At 38.5% G+C, this 20051-nt stretch overlaps 1 protein-coding gene across 1 annotated transcript in view; it reads right to left on the bottom strand.

Moving 5' to 3' along the window:
- The window catches only part of SPOCK3 (SPARC (osteonectin), cwcv and kazal like domains proteoglycan 3), a 450961-nt gene extending 431491 nt beyond the window's left edge, over nt 1-19470 (bottom strand). Inside the window, exons 1-2 of the mRNA XM_060184155.1 lie at nt 19345-19470; nt 18832-19020 (exon numbers count right to left, since the gene is read on the bottom strand). Coding sequence (XP_060040138.1) covers nt 18832-19020 — 189 coding nt within the window. The 5' untranslated portion in view covers nt 19345-19470. The remainder of the gene's footprint in view (nt 1-18831; nt 19021-19344) is intronic.
- Nucleotides 19471-20051: the final 581 nt, after the last annotated feature.

Here is a 20051-nt window from a genome sequence, read left to right on the forward strand (position 1 = left end):
GGGGAGACAGAGAGGGAGAGAGAAAGACACCTGCAGATCTACTTCACTGCTTGTGAAGCGACTGCCCTGCAAGTGGGGGGAACCATATGCTCATACCCCGATATTTATGCAGATCCTAGAGCTCATTACTATATAACCTGGTGCGCCACTGCCTACTCCAACAAAACTGTATTTTTATATTCACCAATGTTGAACATTGCTTCAGTGGAACAATTGATACTTTAATAATAAAAATTACTATAGTCAAAAAAAGAAAAGAAGGAGAAAAATCAAAACTTCAAGTTTTACCTTTTGCCCATGGTATGAGGTAGTAGAATCATCTAAAAATGGGTAATTATAATTGTTTACCAAGTTATAGAAAAGCTGGGATCCTTGTGTACTATTGATGGACATGTAAAATGATATGGAAATAGAGATAAAAATTAAAAGCAAGAAACATGCAAAAGAATGAAAGTGAACCACTATATTTCACCAAATACAAAAGTAAATTCCAATTGGACAAAGGACTTGGATGTTAGACCAGAAACTATCAGAATCTTAGAGGAGAATATTGGCAGGACTCTTTTCCGCATAAATGTTAAGACATTTTCAGTGAAATGAATCAATTACAAAGAAGACTAAGGCAAGCATAAACCTATGGGACTACATCAAATTAAAAAGCTTCTTCACAGCAAAAGAAACCACTAAACAAAGCAAGAGACCCCTCACAGAATGGGAGAAGATCTTTACATGCCAAACATCAGACAAGAGGCTAATAACAAAAATATATAAAGAGCTTGCCAAACTCAACGACAAGAAAACAAATAACCCCATCCAAAAATGGGAGAGGACATGGACAGAATATTCACCACAGAAGACATCCAAAAGGCCGAGAAACACATGAAAAAATGCTCCAAGTCTTTGATTGTCAGAGAAATGCAAAGACAACAATGAGATACCATTTCACTCCTGTGAGAATGTCATACATCAGAAAAGTTAGCAGCAGCAAATTCTGGAGAGGTTGTGGGGTCCAAGGAACCCTTCTGCACTGCTGGTGGGAATGTAAATTGGTCCAACCTCTGTGGAAAACAGTCTGGAGAACTCTCAGAAGGCTAGAAGTGGACCTATCCTATGACCCTGCAATTCCTTTCCTGGGGGTATATCCTAAGGAACCCAACACACCCATGCAAAAATATCTGTGTACACATATGTTCTTAGCAGCACAATTTGTAATAACCAAAACCTGGAAGCAACTCAGGTGTCCAGCAACAGATGAGTGGCTGAGCAAGTTGTGGTATATATACACAATGGAATACTACTCAGCTATTAAAAACAGTGACTTCACCATTTTTAGCCAATATTGGATGGACCTGGAAGAAATCATGTTAAGTGAAATAAGTCAGAAACAGAAGGATGAATATGGGATGATCTCACTCTCAGGCAGAAGTTGAAAAACAAGATCAGAATGAAAAACAGAAGTAGAACCTGAACTGGAGTTGGTCTATTGCACCAAAGTAAAAGATTCTGGGGTGGGTCGGGGAGGGCAATACATGCCCAAGAGGGATGACACAGGACCTAGTGGGGGTTGTATTGTTATATAGAAAACTGAGAAATGTTAATGCATGTACAAACTATTATACCTCTGTCGAATGTAAAACATTAATTCCCCAATAAAGAAATTTAAAAAACTTAAAAGCAAGATGCCAAAGCAGTATTTGCACTTTCATATTCATAGCAGTATTTCACAAAAGCCAAGAGCTAGGAGAAAAAAAAAAGTATCTATCAATGAATAAATATGTAAGCAAACCTCATAAAAGTACATTGACATCTTACTTGGGATTAGGAAGTCTGACTGTGGACAACCTGGTAGAGCACATTATCATATGCAAGGACTCAAGTTCAAGCCCCACACTGCCAGGTCTACTAGACATCCTTCCGACTCCATGACCCTACTGCAGAAGCTTCATGAATGGTAAAGCAGTGCTATAGGTCTTTCCCTCCCCTGCCAAAATAAAAATATATATTATTCATACTTTAAAAATAAAGGAAGCCCTGAATTTTTGACACCTGAATGAACCTTGAACACATTATACTAAGTGAAAACAACTGTCATAAAAAGAAATTGTTTTTACTAACACATAACAATGTATGATACTGTTAGCATGTAATAAGTGCTTAAAAGTGCTTGCTAGTTCATGATTGCCAATGTCTGGCATGAACAAGTCAAAATTACTTTATATTCTTTTTGGTTTAATACTGCCTACTTTGAAAGAGAACATTTTCTTTAGCTATAATGAGTTCAACTTGAAAAGTAGTTTATTCATGAAAAAACACAGAAGCCAGGGAGGTAGCTCAGCAGTGTATCTCACAAGCTTGGATTGGCCTGAGGCCTTGGATTGTATTCTAAAACCACACAAAATAGCTAAGCAGTGCTCTGGTCTCTCCCTGTTTTGCAATTAAATAAAAGGGGGGGTTATCCATTAAGTTAGATTTAAAGTTATTTCAGCTATCTAGGAAACTAATGTAGCAATGGCAAACCAGACTTGCATTCCTCAAGTGTAGAGGTTCCAGGTTCAATCCTTGGCACAACCATAAACCAGAACTGAGCAGTGTTCTCTCAGTCTTTCCCTCTCTCTCTCTCTCTCCTCTCTCTCTCTTTCTTCCCCCTTTGCCCCTCTCTCTCTCATTAAGATAAAACAAAGTTTAAAAATAATTTAATAATTCTTTCATAATAATAGTAATTTGAGAACATAAGAAGTAATTCAGTAGGAAGGGCATATTATTAACACATTTCAGACTCTAGGTTTTATCCCCTGCACTGCATGGGAAAACCAAGGACTGTAGGGATTCAACTTCCAGAGGCAGAGCTAAGAGCAGCAGATCGCTTTCTCTCCTCTCCTCTCCTCTCCTCTCCCGGATCAACTAGGAATGTTGTTATAAATTCCGAGGCTCCACCTGGCTGGGCTAGCTTCACGGGTGGGTAACAGAGACGACCAGAGACATACTGCTGGGCAGGGAAGCTGTATTTCTTTATTCAGGAACAACGATTCATAAACTAAACCAAACTAATCACCAAACAGAACTCTGCTGTCTCTTTGCGGCGGCACAAGCACTCTCTCTTACTCTCCAACTCTGCAACTCCCAAACTCTGGAACTCTCCCTCTGGAACTCTTGGGGTTCCCAGGGGCGGGGCCAAGCGGGCCCGCGAAACTAACAGGACTGATCCAATTCTCTTGGTGGGGGAGAACTAGAACAACCCAATGTAAAGCATACAACAGGAATACCAAAGGAGACCACCCGGGACTGAAACAAGACAGGACTAGAATGACCACAGGAACCCAGTAAATCACCGGTGAGTACAAACATGTGTGGCTGGTGACAGAGAGGAGAGAGGAGCCTAAGGAGAGATTAAGTGACTGCTAACAGTTCAGCAGTTTATCAGTTGAGACACCACCTCCAGTCTGCTCCACCAACAAGGGGATAGCTTAAGGGAGGAGAGGACTCCCCAGAGACTCACCAAGTGCAACTCTGAGTCTCCATTGCTACTACCCTCAGAATATGGATCAGTGACAGGGAGGGACACCAGGGGACAGAGATCTAACCAGGAAACTCAGGAGAAGACCTATACCTCGGTGGCATAGCTGAGGGGCTATGAAAGTCTCTTTGCATAACCACTGGATTATCTCTGCCACATCCTGCTTTATCTCTTGGTCAGGAGCCAGTGATTAAGCTGAAGCCTATTGATAGTTTAAAAGCCCTCAAGCTCCCATAGCCTACAGGGAAGAAAAAAAAAAGAGGCTTTTAAACCACTGAGCTCCAATTCAGAGATTTAAATACTATTGAAACAACTGTTAACTTCCACCACTGTGAACCCTTTAATTAACTTACTTAGACACAAGTCAATCCAGGCAATAGTGATCAATAATTTGAAAAGTACTGATAAAGGGAACTCATAACATAATATATACAATGGTTAAAACAACAAGAAAAAATATTGGAGAATCGAACCAGGACAAGAGTCCAGCTAAAAGTCCTCCAGAGAGTGAAGAACAAAATAACGAGTTCAACATCCAAACATTAGCTAAGGAAATAATAACAGGAGTGAGTAAAGAATTTGAAAAAATTGTAATCAGAAATACAGGAACAACAAATGAGAATATGGAAGAAAATACTAATTATCTCATGGTTATTAGAGAGCTGAAAGCTGAAATCGCTGAGCTAAGAATGCAACTAGCTGAACAAGCTAAAACAGTATCAGAGCAGGGCAACAAAATAGATGAACTCCAGAAAACAGTAGAGGGCAGAGAGAATAGAATCTATGAGGCTGAAGACAGAATTAGCAAGATTGAGGATGAATTAGAGACAACTAAAAAAGAAGTAAGAGATCTCAAAAAGAGATTAATAGATGCTGAAAACAACAACAGAGTCCTATGGGATGACTTCAAAAGAAACAATATACGCATTATTGGCATACCAGAGGAAGAAAGAGGAGAGGAAGAAAGCATTTTCCAGGACATAATAGCTGAAAAATTTTCTAGTCTAGACAACATCAAAGACATAAAGATTCAAGAAGCCCAGAGGGTCCCAAACAGAATTAACAGAATTAACCCAGACCTAAAGACACCAAGACATATCATACTTAGAATGGAAAGGAATAAGGATAAAGAAAGGATCCTGAAGGCTACAAGAGAAAAACAAAGAGTCACCTACAAAGGAAAACCCATAAGATTAGCAGCAGACTTCTCCATACAAACATTATAGGCCAGAAGAGAATGGCAAGATATCTATCGAGTGATCAATGAGAAAGGCTTTCAGCCAAGAATACTATATCCTGCTAGACTGTCATTCAGACTAGATGGAGGCATCAAACCTTCTCAGACAAGCAACAGTTGAAGGAATCAACTATCACCAAGCCTGCCCTGAAAGAAGTTCTGAAGGGTCTATAAACAGTCAGACCACCAAAAATAGGACATATATCAAAACACTCTAAAACTCTACAAGAATGGCGTTAAAATATCTTCAATCTTTGATATCAATAAATGTCAATGGCCTGAAGTCACCTATTAAAAGACACAGAGTAGGAAGATGGATCAGAAAACACAACCCAACAATATGCTGTCTAAAGGAAACCCACCTAACTCAACAAGACAAACACAGACTTAAAGTGAAAGGATGGAAAACTATCATACAAGCCAATAGCCCACAAAAAAGGGCAGGAACAGCTATTCTCATATCTGACATGATAGAATTTAAAATAGATAAGATTAAAAAAGATAGGAATGCTCAGAGGATCAGTCAATCAAGAGGACTTAACAATTATTAACATCTATACACCCAATGAGAAGCCATCTAAATACATCAAACTTCTACTGGAAGAGCTACAGCAATGTATTAACAGTAACACAATCATAGTAGGGGACTTCAACACCCCACTCTCTCAACTTGACAGATCATCCACGCAGAAAATCAAAAAAGACATAAGAGAGCTAAATGAAGAGATAGATAAACTAGAACTATTGGACATTTTCAGAGTCATTCATCCCAAGAAACTGGAATACATATTTTACTCAAATCCACATGGGTCATTCTCAAGGATAAACCATATGTTAGGCCAAAGACAGCATCAGCAAATTCAAGAGCATTGAAATCATCCCAAGCATCTTCTCAAACCACAGTGGAATTAAACTAACACTTATCAATCAAGAAATGATTAGTAACAGTCCCAAAATGTGGAAGCTCAACAGCACACTACTTAACAACTTCTGGGTCAAAGAGGAAATCAAGGAAGAAATCAAAATGTTTCGAGAGTTCAATGAAAATGAAGACACAAGCTATCAAAATATTTGGGACACAGCTAAAGCAGTCCTAAGAGGGAAGTTCATAGCTATACAAGCACACATTAGAAAACAAGAAAAAGCACAAATAAACAGCCTGATTGCACATCTTAAAGACCTAGAAGAAGAACAACAAAGGAATCCTAAAGCAACGAGAATGTCAGAAATCACTGAAGTTAAGGCAGAAATAAATAACATTGAGAATAGGAAAACCATACAAAAGATCAACAAAAGTAAATGTTGGTTCTGCGAAAGAGTCAACAAAATCGACAAACCTTTAGCCAGACTCACAAAACAAAAAAGGGAGAAGACCCAAATAAATCGGATAGTAAATGAAAGAGGAGATATCACAACAGACATTGCAGAAATTCAACATATCATGTGAGGCTTCTATGAACAACTATATACCATCAAGCCAGAGAACCTAAAGAAATGGACGATTTCCTAGATACCGACCAACTTCCAAAACTAAGTAAAGAGGAAGTGGATAACATGAACAGGCCCATCACAGCTAATGAAATTGAAACAGTTATCAAAAATCTCCCCAAAAATAAAAGTCCTGGACTAGATGGTTTTAAAAAGGAATTCTACAAAACCTTCAAAGAAGAACCAATGCCTCTAATTTTAAAAGTCTTCCAGAAGATTGAAGACACTGGAATACTCCCTGCCAGTTTCTATGAAGCCAACATCACCCTGATACCAAAAGCAGACAGGGATCTTGGATGGACCTTGAAAAAAATCATGTTGAGTGAAATAAGTCAGAAACAGAAAGATGGATATGGGATGATCTCACTCTCAGGCAGAAGTTGAAAAACAAGATCAGAAAAGAAAACACAAGTAGAACCTGAAATGGAATTGGTGTATTGCACCAAAGGAAAAGACTCTGGGGTGGGTGGGTGGGTGGGTGGGGAGAATACAGGTCCATGAAGGATGATAAATGACATAGTGGGAGTTGTATTGTCAAATGGGAAACTGGGGAATGTTATGCATGTACAAACTATTGTATTTACTGTTGAATGTAAAACATTAATTCCCCAATAAAGAAATAAATTTAAAAAAAAATCAAGGACTGTACAAATGGAAGTCCATAGAACCTGGAATAGTTCTTTGTTCTGTCTCTATCTCTTACTCTCACTTGTATCCCCCTCATCTCTAAAAAAATATAGAATTAAAAAATAAATTAATAGGATCAGGAAGCATTTCTTCAGTATCACATAAATCCTAACTTTCCTTACCTAGCACAACAAAATAAATAAATATTTAAAATAAAGGTCATTTATTTAGAGCAATAGCCACTAACTAGATTATTTGTTACTCCTAATTAAAGTGTTTGATAAAGTTCTATTTGCCTTAATACATTTGAGCTTTTAGTTTTCCTATATTTTCCCATATGTATTCTCTTTGTTATTTTAATTGATATGTATATTGCATATAGGTATATAAGCATCCTGATTGCATAATAAGCCATATTTTAATTTTTAATAATATTAAAATAAGCCATATTTTAATATTTTAGAAAGCTAAAAATATAGAGGCTGTCTATAAGAAAAAAATTAATTGGCATAATAAAAACAGTATATATTACTGCAAGTGTTCAGAAAATATAGATAAAATTTTTGTTATTTGACAAAATATCATAACAATCATTTGGAGATTGACATGCTAATATACAGTTAATTCCAAAATTCACACACACAAAGAGTGTAAAATAATTCTATGGCAAAACAATTCACATGCTTGTCACTTGTTTTACAACTGCATGAGCAAAATATGCATATACAATAAATTCAAGTTATTTTCTTTACTAGTACAAATCATGAAGTACATTATCAAATGTTAAGACCTGACAAAATAATAAAAACTACAAATTATGAAAAAGCAAGATATTATCTGTAATAGAATAATTAAAATAATCAGTAACATTTTCAAACAGGAGTTATAAAACAACACTAAATCTTATTAAATTATCCCTGGTTTGCAGTAAGAACAATAATACCAATTTACAGTATCAAAAAAACACAGACACTTTGTATTGAAAGAAGTGTCTTAGTCACTCCTATGCTAAAGTGAATTAATTTTACTACACTCTTTCTTTTAAAGCCATAAACCAGACTAATGTTAAGTGGAGATACTTCCAAAGGAGGGAATAACATTTTGTTTCAGACCATTATCTCTAGATTCTGAGCAGATAAATCTGATATACATATTTAGAAGTTGGAGACACTTCCGTTGCACTACTTTTCTCTTTGGTAAAAGGAAGCAGCCTGTGAGTAGGTTCTTAACATCCATGTGACTCCCACTGAAATGACAGGGATGATTCTAGTTCTTAGGATGAAATTATTATTGCAACATCAAAAAAGTTTCATAATGACTTTAAACCTTGTCTATGATACACTATGTGAGCATCTTCATCAGTATACTGCACATAATAAAACATATCATACAATCACTATTCATATAAATATAATCATGAATTTTAATGTATTCTTATAAACATTTATTCACTTATTAAGATGAGAGAGAGAACCATAGCATCATTCTAGCATATGTGGTGATATGTGGTGACTGGGCTTAAACTTCGAACTTTATATATATCCTGTGCTTTGCCACAGAGATAACCTTACAGTTGCTCATTACAAAAATCTCTAAGTGTAAATAAATACTAAGCAAAAATTATATAATCAACACCGCAAAACACTCATGCTATGAAAATATATATGGGACTGGCAAAATGGCTTAGAAAATGTGCTGATTTGCATGTATGCTATGCAGGTTAGAGTACAGCTCAACACTGGAGGAAACTTCTACTGCTGTTCTCTCTCTCTCTCTCTCTCTCTCCATTTCCTCCTTCCCAAATTCTGCCTTTCTCTCTGAAAAAATACAGAAAAAGCAAATATATATAAAAAGATGATGAATACTATGGTTTTATTTTGAAAGTATGAATAAAGAAAACCTCAAGGATCTTTTAAAAGAAAACAACAACAGCAGCAGCAATGATGGGGGCACCAGGTAGTGGCACGCCTAATCAAGCACACATATGAATCACAGTACAATGCACAAGAAACAGGGTTCAAACCTCAGGTCCCCACCTGTATGAAAGAGATTCATAATTTGTGAAACAGTGTTTCATAGTCTCTCTCTCTCTTTCCTCTCTCCCCCACCCTCCCTCCTCCTTCCATCTTTAAAAAGTAAAAAAAAAAAAAAAAATGTTGACCCAGAACACTGAAATCCTGATGAGGGCCAAAAAACAAGCAAAAAGGTGCAAACAAAACACAAATGAAAAAGTACAACAGGATGAGGGAGACAACATAATGGTTCTGCAAAAAGAATCTCATGCCTGAAGCTCTGAGGGCCCAGGTTCAATCCTCAGCACCACCACAAGCCAGAGCTGAGCAGTATTTTGTTCTCTCTCTCTCTCTCTCTCTCTCTCTCTCCCTTCCTCCCTCCCTTCTCTCTAGCCAAAATAAACAACAACAATAATTTTTTAAAGACATGAAAAAAGATTGCAATTAACCCTCACTACTAATGAGCTTAGCCACTGTCAGCAATCTCTGATACCAAGATACAAAATTGAAAGCATAAAGTCTTTATGGCAAGTCTGGCAAATCTTGGTGTAATTTCTTGGTATAATTTGATCTACTACACCAAAGTAAAAGACTCAGTGGAGGGAGGATTCAGGTCCTGGAACAGGATGGTGGAGGAGGAACTAGTGGAGGTTGAATTATGTAGAAAACAGAAATGTTACACAAGTACAAACTATTGTATTTTGCTGTTGACTATAAGCCATTAATCCTCCAGTAAAGAAATTTTTTTAAATGGTATAATTTCTATCTTGTACAAGAGCAGAAGTAATGATGTGATCCAAGGTCTCCTTTTTTGTAGGAATTTAGCTTTTTTAAAAAAATTAATTTTTTATATTTATTTATTCCCTTCTGTTGTCCTTGTTGTTTTATTGTTGTAGTTATTATTGATGTTGTTGTTGTTGGATAGGACAGAGAGAAATCGAGAGGGGAAGGGAAGACAGAGAGGGGGAGAGAAAGACATCTGCAGACCTGCTTCACTGCCTATGAAGTGATTCCCCTGCAGGTGGGGAGCCGGGGGCTCAAAAGGGGATCTTTATGCCGGTCCTTGCACTTTGAGCTACTTGCTCTTAACCCACTGCACTACCGCCCGACTCCCAGCTTATTTTTTTAAACTGATATACTGCTATTAGAAATGAGGGAGAAGTGAAAGATGTAAGCCTGGTTATGATGTAGTCTTTCACTGAATTGCATAAGTTAAAGAAGAAAAGGAAGATACTGATGTTTAATATTGCTTGGTAGGCAGTAAAAACTATTAGAAAACACCAGAGCCACAAAATATTGCAGATAAAGAGAAACTAGGAAAAGAAAAGGAAGACTTGGCAAGGGAATCATGAAGACACATGAAATCCCACTCCTATCACTCTAAAACATGTTTTGATGTCACAAGTCCCTCTTGATGCATGTTGGAACTTAAAAGGCTAACAACAGACTAGAGCTGAAGGTTTGTATTTCACATAAATAAAATTCTCGTTTTACTTACAAAATCAGATTCAAGGTGGTCAGAAATAGGCAATAAAAAGAAATGCAGGTCTTAAAATTTTTTAAGGTCTATGCAGTTGGCAATACATAGTTGAGATGATGTTGCTTCACTTAGTAAATATTTTTCTAATGCTAACTCTGAGTCACTGTCAATAACAGTGAACTCTAAGATCTTGAAAGAAGAGAGAGTACAATATATAGCTAGCTACAGAGTTCATAATCTAATGGAATAGGCATATTAGTAAAACAGGAGATATAGAAAGAACAGAAATGACAAAATTATTTTCAGATATGCAAAAACACATGTAAATACTTCAGCAGCTAATAATAACTGAATAGTGTTTGTAGGAGGTTCAGAAATCAGCCTTGAAGAAATTGCATAAAATAAACTAAGGTAATCCTGGTCAAAATCATGAAAGCTAAAGTTGTATAAGAGCATAAAATGTAGCTCTGAGTCAGAATCATGAGATCTAAAAGCAGTCTTATTGTAAGAGTAGAAAATAAATGCTCTGTAGCAGTACACAATGTCCCTTTTGTATATCTAGCAAAAACTAAAGCATATAATCCAAAACAAGCTGCCTTCCCACAAGAACTAGGCAAGTACTCAGTAACTACATGTGTAACAGCAAATGAGATTGTGTTCTTATTTATGCTGTGACCTGTGGAAAACTTAATTAGGCAAACAGAAATAGCACATGGTTTAACATTTCTGGAGAGAGTACCTGCTGTCTATATTATATATGAAATAGCTATAAAACAATATATAATGTCTTTCATTTTTCATTATTTCATCTCTTAGAGACAAATATATAAATCTTAGTTATGATATGTATATCAATGCATAAACCTCATGTGCATGCATAGAAACATGTGAAAATACGTATCTGCAGGCGTTTTGGGTTTTTTTTCTTGTTGTCATTACAGTGGCTTAACCTCTCTAGGAGAGTCTTTCATTTGTTTGTTTGTTTTTTCCAGACAGAAAGAGATAGAGATATAAGGAAAGCAGGAAAGGCACCACAGCACTGAAGCTCCCTGCAGTGCAGTGGGGATCAAATTCAAATGTGGATCACTCACATGGCAGGTACCCTTCCAATGTGACCTGTCTTGCTGGCCCACAGAGTAACTAATTGCTCAACCCATTTAGTTGTATTCTCCTAAGAATTCACCAGTCATGAGAGCTAAAGAGAGCTAAAAATGCCCTCTGCTTCCCTGTAGTGCCTGTTAGAATGAACTCAGAACAAATGGGTCACATTTTGAACGTTCACATAGGACTGACAAGATGAAGTCAGCTCCAAATAAAAGTCTCTCTCTTTCTGGAAAGAGATGAGGGGGAGGTCTCTAATCTGGCTTTTAAGTGACACCTGTCTTACATCCTGACTGGTGGGGATGGTAGGGATGGTGGAAATGGTAGTTGTAGTTGAGTGGATAAGTGGAGTTAAGAAATGAGAAAGTAGAGGGTCAGAGCTTACTGGATAGGATGTGGACTTTGCCATGTGTGCTGCTACATGGAAGTGCAGAACAGCAAGGAGATCTCTGGTACTGTAGTCTCCTTATCTAAATAAAAAAGTTCATCTGAGGTGTTAGATGATATACCTGGTTAAGCACTTGTGTCACTATGTTCAAGCTCCCCAGCCACCACCTGCAAAGGGGAAGCTTCATAAGCTGTGAAGCAGTGCTGCAAGTGTCTATCTTTCTCTCTCCCACCCTATCTCCCATAACCCTCTCAATTTCTCTCTGTCCTATCAATTTAAAAATAAAATTTCTGTCCCTTTTCTAGCCATGACATCACCACCCCAGACTATAACTTGGATCCATCTGCATATCAGATTTCAGGCCCAGGGAGAAAAGAAAAACTAGTATAGCTATTGGCCCTTTGAAATATAACTAAAATATGCCTACTAACTAGCTATCTAAAATGGAGGACCCCCCCCCCCCAACTCTTCATCTGCACTATTCTAGCATTTAGGTCTGTGATTGGTCAACAATTTGTTTGGCTTTGTATATTAACTCTCTTTTTAGCCACCAGGTTCCAGATGCCAGCATGATTCCGACCAGACTTCCCTGGACAGACAACCCTACCAATATGTCCTGGAGCCCAGCTTTCCCAGATCTCAACCCCACTGGGGGGTAGGGGTAGAGAGAGAAGCAGACTGGGAGTATGGATCGACCAGTCAATGCCCATGTGCAGCGGAGAAGCAATTACAGAAGGCAGACCTTCAACCTTCTGCATCACACAATTACCTTGGGTCCATACTCCCAGAGGGTTAAAGAACAAGAAAGCTATCAGGGGAGGGGATGGGATACGGGGATCTGGAGGTGGGAACTATGTGGAGTTGTATCCCTCTTATCCTATGGTTTTGTTAATGTCTCCTTTTTTAAATAAATAAATAAAAGGAATAAATACCCGGGAGCAGTAGATTTGTCCTGCAGGCACCAAGCCCCAGAAATAATCCTGGTGGCAAGAAAAAATAAATTCTTCTGGGGCTGAATAAAACTCAATGAGCCTGATCTCTGCAAAAAAGAAAGAAAAGGAATAGCAAAAGCAGAGGTTTTCCAGTGCTTGGGTGGAGCCTCGCTGACAAGGCCAGGTGTGAGGATGCTGGATCAGGCTAGTTTTTTGCAGTTGTAGTAAATCATTGGTGCCTGAATCTTCAAAGACTATATTGAAAGACTTCCATGGATTTTTTTTACACGGTGACACAAAATCCTCAGAACATCAAAAGAAAGAGGAAAGCATTTATGATAATGCAATGATTTAACAGGAGAGCTACCAAGGAGAATCTATGTTCTCCACTGTGTTAAAATTTTGGCAGTGGTTGCCACAGTCATGTAGCTATGAAGATATTGTAGTGTGGGGCCAGGTTGTGGCACACTTGGTTGAGAGCACATTACAATGTACAATGATCAGGGTTCAAGTCCCAGGTCCCCACTTGCAGGGGGAACGCTTTGCGAGTGGTGAAGTGGGGCTGCAGGTGTCTTTCTCTCTCTGTCTCCCACTTCCCCCTTGATTTTCTGGCTGTCTCTATCCAATAAATAAAGATAATTTTTTTAAAAAATTAAGATATTTTAGTGTTAGAATACAAAACACACATGTTTTAAGTCCTGAGGTTCCCAGTAAAACATGCCAGAGTGACAGTTTGGTTCATTTTTTCTTCCTCCTCTCTCTTTTACATAGAGGTAGAAAGGATGAGTGAAAGAGACCACAGCACCAAAGCTTCCTTCAGTGCAGTTGGGTTGGGTTCAAACCTGGGTCCTGCATGTAACAAAGCAGCACTCTATCTAAGTGAGCTATTTTTCTAGCCTAGTTCATTTTCTTTAACTCTCCTCTGCAAATAAACATTAAAAAAACTGTTACATAATAAGAAATACTAAATATAGACTTTAAACTAAATGCATTTGAGGTGGGAGATAGAGCATTGCTCGAGCACACACAATGCCATGTGCAAGAACCTGCATTCAAGCCCCCAGCCCCCAACTGCAGAAGGGAAAGCTTCAAAGTTAGTGAAGCAGTGTTGCAAGTGTCTCTCTATCTCCCCCTCTCTTTCTCCTTCCCTTCTCAATTTCCCTTTGTCCTACCAATTTTTTTTTTAAATGCACTTGTAAGAAATCCAAGGGAGTCGGGCGGTAGTGCAGCTGGTTAAGCACATGTGGCACAAAGCTCAAGGCCTGGCATAAAGATCCTGGTTCGAGCCCCCGGCTCCTCACCTGCAGGAGAGTCGCTTCACAGGTAGTGAAGCAGGTCTGCAGGTGTCTCTCTTTCTCTCCCCCTCTCTGTCTTCCCCTCCTCTCTCCATTTCTCTCTGTCCTATCTAACAATGACGACATCAACAATAGTAATAACTACAACAACAATGAAAAACAGCAAGGGCAACAAAAAGGGAAAACAAATATATTAAAAGAAAGAAAGAAAGCAATCCAAAAAGTGACTTATGGCTGAATTAGTTAAACTTCTCTAGAGTATTAATAATTATTTGTTTGGGTATATAATGTTGAATAGTGGTAAAAGTCTATTACCTCCCATTAACTTACCACAATGATAATTGTTTCACAGTGTATATGAATATAAAATCATTCATTTGTAAATTTGTTTAAAATATAAATTTTGAAAAACAAAAAGGGACTACCAAGGAGAAGTCATCAGTGTTCACTATGCAGGGAAAAATATAAGTGGTATCATAAATGTTACCTTCTGGGAGTATTCTTTAAAGAGTCTTATAGTTTGAAATTTAAAATATCTTGTAAACCAACAAAGTGCTTTACCTGAAGTAGGAAAATAACCCAATTGCTTTATTTACCTGATAGTAATAATAAAAGTAGATACATTCTCAGGGGCTTTACTTTTCTGTCAGTGCCAAGGAAAATCCCTCTCCATCAGCTATTATCTCTTAAATCAACCTTAGAGTAAAAAACTTAGGCCAAAAAAAAAAAGAAAGAAAGAAAGAAGTGAAAAAGGAATTTAAGTTTACTTTTTATTTGATATCTTCTACTCAGGCATTTTTAAAAAGTTAACTTGTGGGTGGAGAGGGAGAGTGTTTAGAAGGTGGCACATCCAGTTGAGCACACATTATCATGGAGGAGGACTTGGAAAATGAAAACAACGACAAAAGGAAGAATAACCACCCAGGAGTAGGCACCAAGCCCCAGCTCTAACCCTGGTGGCATCATCATCATCATCTAATTACTTACTCTAAGGCCAAATAAATAGTACATCAGCCAGGACACGTATCTTGCCAAGCACGCAGGTACAAATACTTGACGTGTGTGTTCTAGAGCAAAATGTGGACAACTTCATTTATATGCCAATTGTTAAGGTTCCTTATACTGACACTGATTTCTACTTATCCTAAGAGTATATGCATTTTTATAGGCAGTCAAGGAGTGACATAGTTCTTGGTAATGGTAGAGGTACTGTTACACACACACCATCACCAGCACCACTACTGAAGATTTCAATTTTTTTTTTATTTTAGTCACCACTCAATAGAAAGAGAGGGGAAAAAAAAAAAAACATAAAATACCGCACAGTGTCTACTAACTGCATCCTTGTTTAGATTTTTTTTTAAAGTTTGGTTGCTTTATCTTAAAATCACATAAATAAATGGTAATGTCTTAACAATATGCTGGTTTAATATGCTGGTTCTATCCAAACACACCTGTTTTTCAACGCATGAATACCTCTATCTTTTAAGCCAAATTTAGTTTTCCTAAAATACAGGGACTAGAATCTCTACTTGATTTTTATGCTACTAAAGTATATCAAAAAATTCAAAAGGATAAAGTTCTCAATATAATGACATTTTGAGCACTTTAAAAGGTAGAAAAATTTAATTCAGGTGTATTGCTAGTGGCAGAGAGAAAGATCACTGTACAGAGTATACATACGCCTAACGCTAAGCAACTTCAAGACCCCAGTACCATATGGGAGATTTCATAACACCAGATGAAATACCTGTGCATAGTATCTCTCCCTCTCTGTTTCTCTCTTTCTCTCTAAATGGCAAAAGCCGTACAGAGCTACAGAATTATACAAGTGGGAAAAAAAAAAAAAAGCCAGAAAAGCATTACTAGCATATCTTTTCTTTAAGAGTTATTGCTTGTCTTTGATTTTTTTATTTCTCTGTCACTTATACTGAGTGAGGAAATTGAGAAAATGAGTCATCAATGATTGTGTTTCTTATACTCATTTATTCTCACATAACATTTCCTATTTATGCCTTTATTCCTAAAATAATATGTATATAATATATGCATATCATAGTATTCAAGATAGAGTGAATTATCTTAAATCATTTAATTATTCAGTTATAATACACCAAATGAATTGAATTTTCAAATACTATACAAATTCATTTTTAAATATAAAAGAATTGAAAAGAAGACATAGCTCAAATTTTCATTAAGGAGCTATTTTAAAAACCATGTCAATTGTTTGAAACAGTCACAGAAAAAAAAAGTAAGGATTAATTTCAGTAAAATTTAAAAAATATTCTCAAAACTTTTTCTCTAAATAAAATTCTTACTTTCACAGGAGAAAAGCACTAAACAGAAGAACTTTAGTTAAACTGTTTCTAAAATAAGTTCAGACTTCCCTATTTCTTTGCCTTTCAGTAAGCTATTTATTTGAACCACTATTTACAATATCCATGTGTTTAAAGGTAGGTTCATATATTATAGACTCATTCAAGCAAATGCCTCAGAACCATGTGTTTCCAGTTGAAAATAAGCTGAAAGTATAAGCAATACTTTCAAAGATACTGAAAAAAAGCCAAGCCAATCCTTCCCTAAAAGGGAAGGCAATATGTAAATTAGCAATGGGATACTTGGTCTAAATAAGGATTCTATGTTATGCACTGAGTGGAGCAGTCATGTAATCAGCATACATTTTATCATGATAATAAGCAACAGGTGGTTAGAAGGGGGAGCAATAGCACTTATCTTCTCTATATTTTCTATAAGCCATTACAATTGTTTTTTACTAAAATTAATAATACTAAAACCTGATACAAGTATTCCAGGTAAGTCATCACTATGATTTCATGTATTCCACATACTCAGAAGTAGATATTTGCTAAAAATTCTTAAAACATATTATGATGATAGATCACTCCTCTCTTACTTCTTATAGATCATATAAGACTTAACTGAAAATACTATAGCAGTAAAACATTTTACTGTGTCTGTCTGCAGTAATTCTAAAATATAAAATCATTACAGGCAATTCAGCTTCCTCTATAGTTCAAATCAAACACACTTACAAATTGTCCAAATATAGGCTGCTTAGTAAGGCAACAAAGTAATTTGATTAAGGTCAAAGAAGACTGTCAAGATTTGAAATATATTTTAGAGAAAATGCCCCAAATTCAATTTAAGCAATTACAAGTAGACATTAAGTTACGAGGAGCCATAATGTGAAGCATGATTCAAGTATTGACATAATGTTCTCTGTTTAGCTTCTTCCTCATTAGGAAATGGTAAACAAAAATTATTCAGGTTTAGAAATATCTCACCTGGTTACCTGACTTTATAGTTGTATTCAAAAGAATAGCATAAACTTAAAAAGAAATGTGCATGGGATTTATTTTAGTAAAAGCAATCATTTAGGAATAAATTATATTTACATTTGTTCATAAAGCATGTAAAACAATGCCCCTCTGATTAAGTGTTATCGTCTTTTACTTTATGTAACTATGTCTAAAAGTATCAAGCTACATCTCTGTTTACAGTCAAGTTATCATTTCTTCAGGATCCATCTGCCAGAATCAATTAAGTGTTCAATTGGGCTTGTCAGTCAATTCACCTGAGGGGTATAGAGTGAAGAAAATACAGGTACCAGGATGAAAATTAGCCTATTTATTTTCCAGAATCCTGACACACAATACGCGCTAATGAAGGAAGTTAACTGCTTTCCACTCTGCACTGCAGATGGACTCCAGAAGAAATTCCCTCTAATGTCACAGTAAAAGGGGTTGGCTCTAAGTCGGTGAATCACTCTCGCTCCCTTTCGGGCTTTCTGGGTTTTAAAGGATGAGCTGGGGTAGGAAATCAACCACCAGGGCGCCCTCCTCTCTGAGACAGTCAAGCTGAACCCAGCTCTTGACCCTGACAGCTCTTACTGGACTCCATTCAGAATACCCGGTGGCAGAACAATGGGGGTGGGGAGAGATGACTAACCGGTCACGTTTGCTTTAAGGAAAACAAACCTCGGGAATCCTAAAACTAGGATCAGTTTTAATAGCCGCTTATGAAACTCCGCCAGTGGAGTTTACATTTTAACCTTTTCATTGCTACCACCTGCAGAAGCGTCTTCCACTCCACCTATCACCCCGCGGATTTCATAGCTATGACTCATTTTGGAACAGAACCGTAAATCGAATGCACTGTAAATATGCTCTGTATTAAAGTTAACGCTGAGTACACATCTGATCAGCAATTTTATGTAATCAGGAGCCGTTCAACTTCTGCCGACTGGTGCCGCCAAACAACCTCCCACCCTTAGAGAGCGAGCATCTATAAATCTTACATCTCCTTACCTCCTCCCTCAAATTCCTTAATGGACCATTAGTAATGGGATCGATCCTAGCTACTTTAGTAGCAATACATCGCAGAGACTTCTCTGCTGCTTACTGATGCCAGAAACACCATTCAAAAGTTGAGAAGGGAGAACCCAGCACTTTGCAAACATCTGGGGGATCCGGCAGCGTGAAGACATACAAAAGGAGGAATAGTGGGGAGATCTAAACTCCTGTGACCTAAACTCCTTTCCTTGCAAACAAGCCCTTCCCCAAGCAACAGCCTAAAGGGTGCAGAGAAACTGACAACTTCTCCAGCAGCTGAACGTCATCGCGTCTCTGGGAAAACCGAGCTCAGAGCCCACCCAGCGTGGCCGAGGCGACCCTGCAAGTCTCCAAGCTGCAAGCCCCGTATATACCCGCGCACTGGCGTTGCGCAGCACTTACGTCTCGGAATTTGTTCCACTGTCCAACTTCCTTGTCATACTGCGAGATCGTGGTGAGCCATTGTTTATCATCCAGAAAATTACCGCCGTCTGACCGCCCCCCGGCCGCAACCACCGCGGCGGCCGCTGCGAGAGCCTGACTGCACCAAGCGGCTGCACACACACACAATACGGCGGACACCTTGAGCATCTGGAAAAGGAGACACAATCGGGAGGGGATGGAGGACAGTGTCAAAAACAAGGGGTATGGGAACCGGGGAGACCCTGCAAAACATGCATCATCAAAGACGACGGGGGGGGGGGGGAGCAAGGAGGAGGAGATAGGCAGGGACTAGGGTGCCCCCTCTCCAAAGGCTTCCCACCCCCTCCCACCCCCTCCGCCCCTAAAACCCGGACACTCACACAAGCCGACCCGCAGACCCGGGGAGAGGAGAGGTGGGTAGGTGGGTATAAAGGAGCAAACCCCAATCACAGAAACCTGAGCGGGCAAAAAAATGCTTTCCTGGCACATCACCTTGTGAGCCCTCACTGTGCTCGCAGCTTCTGCTGGAAGATGCAGCCCTGCTCTGCCAGCTCTGTGCTTTCAGGAGCTGCTGCACGCGCCGCCGTCTCGAGCGGTCCACTCAGCTCCCCGCGCCGCACGCGCTCCCCCTACTCCCATCTCCACCTCCCACTGCGCGCAGCTCTCAGCTTGTTCACTCCTCCCCCACCCCCCACCTCCAGCTCTTTTTCTTTATTTCTTTCTTTCCCTCCACCTCCACCCTCCACCTATCCCACCTTCCTCTCTGGATCCCTGCTGCTATCAACTCTTGGAGGCGACGGGACTGGAAGCAGAGGATGTGGTGACCTTTCTGCCTAGGAATCCCAGTCTGCACTCTAACCTCTCCCCTCTCGAAGAGGTTCTCGCGGTCCGGTGACCAACAGCCAGATCATTTTCTCTGGGCTCCGGGATTCATTTAGCACAAAGCCCTCAATCTTTTCTCAGTCGCCTCTACATAGGAGATGAAATCTGAAGAAAACTTTATGCCTCACCAAGGCAAGAATCCTTTGGACTTTCTGTCCTAGAACCCTCTTGAAACTGAGCTTCTCCGCCCTAAAGGGAAGCAATCTGTAGGGTCCAGGGAGGTGTGTGCAATTTCGGTCAACTGGAAAGCATGTTTGTGTGCAAGGTCTGGATTGTTACAAACTGCAAACTTTGATATTAAAGAGTGGAAGTTCTTA

Source organism: Erinaceus europaeus, chromosome 2, assembly GCF_950295315.1.
Source record: "Erinaceus europaeus chromosome 2, mEriEur2.1, whole genome shotgun sequence".
Lineage (NCBI taxonomy): Eukaryota > Metazoa > Chordata > Mammalia > Eulipotyphla > Erinaceidae > Erinaceus > Erinaceus europaeus.